We start from the raw sequence: 8,847 nt of genomic DNA on the forward strand, positions 1-8,847 counted from the left end.
ACAGCTTTGACAACACAGCGGGGTCCTCCGTTTAGCGCCAGTTTAGATTTCTCCCTCGCTCTGAGTCTTTGTAGAAGATACGAGACGAACTGAATGGGACGTTTTTATTAAATATAGCTGTAGTTATGGATCATAGCTGTGTTTACTGTTGATTACAGGGACATATGTGTTATATTAACAGACCGGACGTGTTTAAAAAGTCTGTCAAAGTTGCTTTTGAGCGAAGGACCCAGAGCTTCACAGAAATCCGAGGTGAGCCGGCTCTCATCTCAAAACTAATAGTGTTATAAAAATACTGTCTCAACAGTGTCATTCTGATTCGCACAGAGACACGTCATTGTACTAATCTCTCAAAGTTGAGAGTCAAGTCTCTGTTAGATCATTAAATGTCAGTTTAAATGGGCCCAGTGAACCAATGTATGGCCTCCTCTGAGATACTGCAGTTTCCACAGGAAGAACCTGGATCAATACTTTACTCAACATGTATAGAAGAACGAGAGGGCTTTTAGTAGTGTGGACTCTGGACAGGAGTTTATCCTGCACAGAACTGTGCTGGACTGTTGTTACAGAACCACTGGGTCACAGATTGTATACATAGTGGGAATGGTGCTTCCATTTACTGGACCTACATGATAACATGGAAATGAAATTTATCTTAGAATACAGCTCCTTAGAAAACTTACATAGGTTGTAATGATCAATGTTTACTTTATGGTGTTAAAGTTTTATATGGTGTTAAAGTTTTATAAATCATGTAACTTATATTAAGAGATAATAATATTGAAAATGCGAAGGGTTTAAATTGTTGTTAAATGTAAATATCTGATACAGTGCCGTATAATAAACTGCCTGATTGAATTATTTACCAATGTTGACACCAAACAATTTGATGTTGCTGCTAGTTTTGTCGAGAGCAGACATTCACCTCTGTAAGAGCAGAACATCCACATTTTTATATACAATGTCCATCTTGTTCACTTTCCCAAACCAAATGTTTCCTGCAGATCCGGGAATCAAACCACTGACCCTTTAGCTCCATATAAGAAACGTTATAGTGTCAGGCTTGAATGAAATACTCACCTATGTAGAGAACATAATAATTGGATAAAGCTGCTAGTGCAACAAGACTAAAGATCATACTTGAGTGCCTTTTTAAAATATACAAATGTGCAGTATTGCGTGATGTAAACATATAAATAAAACTGTAATCCTGTTGACTACAAGAAGAGACCTTCACTTTTTAATGTAAGGAATTTATGCATGATAGGATTAAGTATCATGGGTCTTTGTCGCAGCAGATGTTATTTTAAATTGGTAGATAAGGGAGGAAGGAAAGACACATCGGAATTGATGTAGATAAACACACCATGAAAGATTAAACAATGATTAGTTAACCAACAATTCAAGTCTAGTATGTACGAATGGACTGGATCATCCTTTCAGTCTGTTTTGCAGATTTTATGGATCAAACCAATGGAAAAGACAATTATTATCCATATATCAGGTTTTCAGGTCTTTCATTGGTTGCTCCACAATTAACATTTTTTAACCTTTTCTTATTATCAAGTTAAATTTAAAAGGTGTTTGTTTCTAGAGAGAGTTTTTTTATCTAAAGAGCTGCTGAATTAGATTCTCGTCCATCTCCTATTCTGCTTCTCTATAGGTCACCAGATCATCTGAATCAGCCCCATCATCAATATCCCTGAAATGGACAGTAAGTATCAGAAGACTTAAAATAAGCTTTACCAGTAGTTCAGGAAACTTGTATTTACACTCATCATCTGCTCAGGTGAGGATGATCTGGACATTTTGACTGCGCTGCTGGCCGAGAGCGAGGACGTAGACCAAGACCAGGGCGGTCAGGAGCAGAAGGATGACTTGGACGCCCTGTTTGATGATGACAACGAGGAGGAGGAGTACAAAGAGGGCATAGAGGAGGAAGAGCGGAATGCAGGAACGGAGGGCGTGGTGTCAGATCTCTTTGGAGATGTGGATGACATTGAAAATGAGGAGAAAGACACTACAGGGAAATCAGGTGGCGCAGAAGCCAAGTCCAAAAAGGATTTACAAGGTTGGTGCCAAAGCAGTCGCTCCTTAAATCTGTTCATGTGCAAAGAAATTTAGTTCATTAAAATGTTGCTTGATGAGTCTGTGTTCACCCCTGGAGCCTTCTTCCTTCTCCAGAGGAGCTGAGAAAGATGCAAGAGCAGATGCAGAGGTTGCAGCAGCAGCTGGAGGTGAGTCAGAAGGTTTCAACCCCATCATCCACTCCAGTCAGGACAGCCGGGAGGTCAGCTACTCCCAAACGTATGACCCCCAAACCAGCCCCTCCCCGACAGCTCACCTCCAAAGTGACTCCGGCTAAATCAGCAGCTGCCACACAGAAGACACAAGCCGGTAAATGTTTTGTTGTTTGTTATTTAATGTTATACTTTAAGTACAAGAAAAATCAGTCAGGGTAACAGACGGTGATTGTGTCTCTGTTTGCTGACTGTAGCAACATCTTCATCCACTCCAGTCAGAGAAGGAAAAGTGAAGGTCAAAGAGTCCTCTGACTTTTCCGACCAGATGAATAACATCGACTCCTTCAAACGCAAAGCCAGGCTAGCCCACCCAACCAAACCCAGCACATCACCAGGTGACACATGCACTTAAACCATCTTTTCATAAATAGCAATAGCAGAAAATGTTCCTTATTTGTAATTTGAAGACTGATGTACTTGTCCTATCTGTGTTCCCCTCAGAGGAAAGGGGGCCACTGGTGGAGATAAAGCTCGGTGGCACCTTCCAGCCTGTGGAGAGCACCAGCAAGGTTTACAAGCCTCTGCGTTCACCTCCGGCCACCAAACCTTCACCGGCTGCATCCGCGGCAGCCAAACCTTCTTCTCTCCCTGCTCTCCCTAAAGATGTGGCTATTGAGAAATACTCAGGACTGCGGCTCAGGTGAGGACACATACAATTTGAGATTGACTTTTTATTTAGATGGCAAAGATCGATACACAATAAAGGCTTTTTGTTCTGAATCTAGGCTTCTTTTCTTTTCTTTTTTTCAGAAAACCTCGGGTTTCCTCCATTGATATGGACCGCAGGATGGGAAACCGCCGTCTGATCCGTCTGTCGCAGGTGCCTGAGTGTTTGGCTCGGGAGAAGCTGGAGGACAGTGACTGGGTGACGTTTGGAGTACTGGTTAACAAGGCCACACCACAAAGCAGCAGCAGTGTAGGTCTATGCACCGTCCTCCCATCTTGGATTGCAACTGTCTTTTTGATGAATACTGTTGTGTGTCAACAGTTAGAAAACCTAATTTATTCAAACACGAAAAAACTGAATTATTTTCACCAGTTGTACATTTGCCCTTGTATGTTTTATGAGTTTATGAAACAAAGATACTGCATCATCTGCACTGTGGTTGTGCAGCCATAGCTCCGTAGTGACAAACAATGGGCGTACATTATAGATCGTACGACTTCAAATTGTGATTAGTGGAAATTCTCTGTGATGAGGTTTTTTTTATCGCAGCAGTAAAGCTCCATCTAATCTAAAATGTATTGGAGTTTCTCTGCACCATCACACTCCTGTCTGAACGAATCTTCTCTACAGGGCAAAACCTTCAGCATCTGGAAGCTGAACGACCTCCACAACCTGGACGTGTTTGTGTCGCTGTTGCTGTTCAGCGACGTCCACAAAGAGCACTGGAAGACAGAGACGGGCACCGTGATCGGACTCCTCAACCCAAACCCCATGAAGCAGAAGGAAGGATACGATGGGGTGAGTGCACAGTCTGGAAGTTTCCATTTCCCAGCAGCACAGTTTGAGGATAGTTTTCTCTCGTTATCGTGATGTTTGTGCAGTTATTTGACCAGAAACCGTTCATGAATGTCAAAATCCTCAAGCAAGTTCCTCCAATCATCCCATTTATTAATTTAGTGTTTAATTTGGTGTAATCCCACTAATGATATTACAGTTACAAGTCTGGTTCACTGATCTGAGGGCCCTAAACATATAACTTGGAATAACCTGTCAGGAATGGATCTCCTTGAATCTCTCCTGTTTTAATATTAAGAAAATTACAGTTTTATCAGAAGGTTTCTGATAAAAATCAGAGACTTTTCTCTCAAGGATCATCGACTGTCTCCAGTTTTTCCAATAATGAAGTTTAGAAAGATAATTTATTATTTGGCGAGGAGACGAGAGGAACTGTCAATTTCAGAGAATCTTGAAAAAACTGTTGATATATCCTCCTCCTGACTCCGAAAGTAAGAGTTTGTGGTGAATTTGTACAGGTCAGCCTGACGGTGGATCACCAACAGAAGGTGCTGCTGATGGGTGAAGCTCAAGACTTCGGCAACTGCCAGGCCATGAAGAAGAACGGAGACCCCTGCTCTCAGATTGTCAACCTGGTGTGTGCATCCTTTCAAGCTCCTTCTTTCCCTAAGTCTACCCGTGTTTTTAAGTCCACATCCTCACCAGGGATCAATATTCCATTGATTCCTAAGTGCTTGTGTGTTTACAGTTCGAGTGCCAGTTCTGCCACTACCACGTCAAGGCCCAGTATAAGAAGATGAGCTCGAAGAGGGCTGAGCTGCAGTCCTCATTCTCTGGAAAAGCTCCCAACAAGTTCAAAGGGAAAGGCGGCAGCCTGAAGGACCGGCTCTGTCAGGACGGATTCCACTATGGTGGCGTTTCCTCGGCCGCCTGCGCTTCGTCATTGTGAGTCAATACATTGATTGTATGTTCTTGCAAATAAGTCTCATCCAATGGCAAACATAAAGTTTTTTTAATGACACTGAAATTCATCAAACTGAGATAACAACCCATCCCAGTTTAGATTGTGGCAGAAATTATCTTTGTATGTTGAAGTCACTTGTGGAGACTAACTGGTGTATTTATAGCCAGCAACACTCTGGGTCTGGTCAGAGTCCTGGCCTCCTGGCATTTTCACGAGCACATCTGTGTGTTACAGAAAGTCGTCCAAGCCCGTCCAGAAAACTCTGGACAAGCTGTTTGTGAAAGGCACGAATAAGAGCCTCGGTAAGGAGGAAGAGACACACTCACACACACACACACACACACAGACACTGCTTACACAATTACAAGTCAGATTGCTCTGATCAATATCTATGAATACCATTAAAGGGTAAAAAAGTTGTCATCTCAAAAAATACAAAGATATTTGAAGAATTTGTTAATAATGAAACAATTCTCTCTACAGCTCATTTTTTTTGGTGCTTTGACTTTTTTTTCTTTCTTTTTTTTATATAGGCGTGCAGTCCGGTGAAGTTTCAGGTTGTACAAGCGAATTCAAGAGTCTGATGTCGATGCCAACACCGGGAGCTCTGCAGCTGAAGAAGCACTTAGTCCACGGCAGCAAATCAGGTACACAGCCCTGTTTGCTTAGTAATTTAGGTGGAATATATAACAAATGTTCAGTTAGACAACAATTATTTATTTCCTTGTCTGTGTTCAATTCAAGGTTCTGTTTCGAAATAGAAAAGATTTACAAATCATTCAAATGAGGTTAGAAATGGAAAATTTTGCCATAACCCACAATCACATTTTCTCCACTTGTTTGCCTCACAACCCTTAAAAACCTACAGACACCTGTAAGGGTCGATACCTGACTGGTAGCCTGGTATTTACAGTGCCCGGATATTCTCCTTACTGATCTGTTGTCCATCCTCAGTCCCGACAGATGCGAACGGTGCTCCAGTTCAGTCCATCACAGCCTCTGACCTGCTGAAGCAGCAGAAACAGATGCAGCGGGAGCTTCTGCAGAACCGTCGACAAAGAGCGGAAGAGATCAAGAAAGGGGCGCTGCAGACCTCTGCAGGAGTCAGACCCGGATCGTCTTCGTCCTCACGGGCCCAAGATGGTCTGATGTCCCCGAAAGCTGCTTCTGAGGTCCCCAGATCCACGCAAAGCCCCGCAGCACCCCGTGCGCCCACCCTGGGCCGAGGCTTCTCTGAGGGTGACGACATCCTCTTCTTTGAGAACAGCCCCCCTCCGGCCCCTGCAGCCAGCGCTCTGAACCTATCAGCCGCCAAGCTGGCTGCTCTGAGGAGACTGAGAGGAAAAGGCACGAAGCTTAAAAAGGAAGACCCCAACTCTGTGAAGAGGAAGAGGAGTAACGACGGGGACATCAGCGCTCGGGTGGAGAAGAATCTGACCTCACCCCCAGGTACATACACACACACACCACACTGTACCTGTTTATTTTTTTTTCAGGACAAGACAAGACATCCACTAACATATATCAAGAAATGTTCACTTCATTTCAGAATTCTTCGACAGGAAATTAGCTAATTTACGTTTATCATCACCTGCTCTTCATCTTACCTGAACAGGTGAATCCTCCGGCACTGAGGAAGAGGAGCCAGCCGAAAAGAAGAAGAGAGAACAGCTCCGCTACATTGAGTCAGACGAGTTCCAGAAGATCCTCAACGCCAAATCTCTCCATGGGGCGGTGCTACAAGCGGTATGACCAGTGCATCTATTTTCCTATCCCAGTTTGATTATACTTCATCTAATTTTTCTCTGTATTTTTTTACATCAGATGCTTCTCTACATATAAATCGTAGCAAAATGTGTGGAAACTAAAGAAACTATCTCCCCTGACTTAGGCGGAGTACCAGCTGCAGGAGCGCTACTTTGACGTTCTGGTGAAGAAAGAGCAGATGGAGGAGAAGATGAAGGGCGTCAGAGAGATGAAGTGTCGGGCTGTCAGCTGTAAAAAGGTACTGAGCGGCTTGGATTAGCGAATGTATGTAATGCTATTTTGGTGGAGATGATTGGTCGCCTCTGACCGTCTCAGAAGGTGGAGAATTAAGCTATTTTTTCCCCATGTTGTGCCGATTCCAGTGTAATTACACCTACTTTAAGCCGGCGGATCGCTGTGTGGAGGAGAACCACGCCCTGCGGTGGCACGACGCCCTGAAACGTTTCTTCAAATGTCCGTGTGGACAGAGAGCCATCGCTCTGGACAGGCTGCCGCACATACACTGCAGGTGAGACTATGGCTGTGTCTCCAGCTTTAGCTGTCTCTCTCTCACATTTACAGTCAGAGAATTTGAAATGGTTTACTTTCCATTAGTTCAGCAACAGTGAGTGGAGGCTAGACTCAAGTAGCACCTCTTTATGGAATACAATCAAACGTTAAAGTCGTTTTCTGTCTTTTTTCCCTTTTTTCACATGAATAACTAATGATGTTTTACCATTACAGTAACTGTGGTCTGTTCAAATGGGAGCGTGACGGGATGCTGAAGGTAAACTTTCCCTCTGGCTCCGATTTCTTCTCATTTAAAGTCAAATAAATATACTTTTATGGCTGTGAAAGAAAACACTCCTGAGGTTGATGTTTATTTTTTATTACAGGAGAAAAGAGGACCAAAAATCGCCGGAGAGCTTCTCCAGCCTCGAGGAGAGGAGCATGGAAAGTTCCTCAACAGCAGATGAAGTGACTTCATCTTCATCCCTGCGGCAACCTGGTAGTCAAGGGAACAGCGTATACTTGGATAATTGTTTGTTTGTTTGTCTTGTGTCTTTCTACATGACTATGAATTTTGTTTTTAAATATGTTGATTATGGAGATTTAAATGTTTGTTATTATATTGACTGGAAAGAATCTTATTAAAGTAAGAATTTGCATCAGATTTCACGTGAAATGCGTGTTTCTACTCAGTTTGCAACTGATACACTTGAATGAATAAAAGCTGAGCAAACTGATGCTGTGTCTAATTATGAAAGGTTTAAATATGCATATGGTAAATGCATGTCCCTCAGGTCAAAACAGGATTTTATAATCCTACAGAATAGTAATGATTTCCTTCTTTCCTCTTGGTTGGACTTTTTCACAACAGGGCTTTTGACTAGAAAAAGAATGTCTGAACGCATGATGGCCGAATTCCTTTTAGCTGCTTCGGTCTCAGGACCCTGTTTTTGTTCCTGCAGCCTCACAGTCACATTGTCTTATGGCTTAAACTGAACAGAGCCCTTGTTGTTCCTATAAATAAGATCTGTGCTAGTCCTGCTGTTGTCGGTCAAAATGTCTTCTAGGAAAAAGGATTTTTCAACTAGATAAAAAATACTAAATGGATATCCACAAAACCTACAGATAAGTCCTGGGCCGAAAGGGAACAATTTTCCTTTTGGTGCATTTTTTTATCTGCCCTATTTAGTTAACTGATATAATGTGTAAAATTTGGTGTAACTTGGTTGAATTCAAACTGGCTGCCACGTCTTGGCAATGGTTTTTATGATTATCATCATTATTGGTGGGAAGTTAAGATACTCAGAATGTAAAAATAAGGCAGTTTGCTTATATATCCAACTTATTTTTGTATCACATTAGTAAGGAGTTATTACTCTGTTAATGGTTCTGAACTGAGATATTTGGGTCATAGGGACTGAACCAGTCTCCTGTGATGGGACACACACACCCACTAACACGCTCCATGTGTTAGAGCGATGACTGCAGAGGCCAGGTGGCACTCGCTCAAGTCTCCGAGCCAACGGTCTTAAAATGAGAGAGATCTGAGGTGGACTCATGGTATAGATATGAAATAAGGTTTTGGGAAAAGTCATTATACAAAGTCAAGCCTCATTATTTTGAAGCTTTCATTTTTGGCTCATTACCCTGTTGCTGTTTTTTTTCCTTCCTCCTCTCTCTAGCTCCTGAGTCTCTCGGCTTCCCAGTCTAATATTTCCACTGTGGAATGTGGAATGAATTTCCGCCTGATGACTTCTGCAGCTCCCCTCGTCTTCTCTTTTATTCCACACTAACCTCCCTCCCTTTAAATTCTCCAAATACCACACAGTGCACGCTAGAGTCAAAACAGTGGCCTGGTAATG

General features: G+C 42.7%; 1 protein-coding gene across 1 annotated transcript; it reads left to right on the forward strand.

The window, feature by feature from the left end:
• Positions 1-69: 69 nt before the first annotated feature.
• mcm10 (minichromosome maintenance 10 replication initiation factor) lies at positions 70-7,649 on the forward strand. The gene is made up of 18 exons (XM_062382701.1): positions 70-252; positions 1,664-1,714; positions 1,790-2,071; positions 2,185-2,397; positions 2,498-2,638; positions 2,745-2,943; positions 3,054-3,219; positions 3,601-3,768; positions 4,284-4,400; positions 4,514-4,710; positions 4,964-5,031; positions 5,263-5,376; positions 5,684-6,178; positions 6,345-6,475; positions 6,621-6,734; positions 6,859-7,004; positions 7,220-7,262; positions 7,372-7,649. Exons 2-18 carry the CDS (start codon positions 1,708-1,710, stop codon positions 7,450-7,452), a joined length of 2,682 nt encoding a protein of 893 aa, XP_062238685.1. The 5' UTR covers positions 70-252; positions 1,664-1,707; the 3' UTR covers positions 7,453-7,649.
• The last annotated feature ends 1,198 nt before the right edge of the window (positions 7,650-8,847 follow it).

This window comes from Platichthys flesus, chromosome 23 (assembly GCF_949316205.1).
Source record: "Platichthys flesus chromosome 23, fPlaFle2.1, whole genome shotgun sequence".
In the NCBI taxonomy this organism is placed as follows: Eukaryota; Metazoa; Chordata; class Actinopteri; order Pleuronectiformes; family Pleuronectidae; genus Platichthys; species Platichthys flesus.

Coding starts and splice junctions, on each gene's coding strand:
- mcm10 (XM_062382701.1), top strand. Junction 5,377..5,683: donor AGTCCACGGCAGCAAATCAG/GTACACAGCCCT, acceptor GTCCATCCTCAG/TCCCGACAGATGCGAACGGT. Junction 7,263..7,371: donor AGCGTGACGGGATGCTGAAG/GTAAACTTTCCC, acceptor TTTTTATTACAG/GAGAAAAGAGGACCAAAAAT.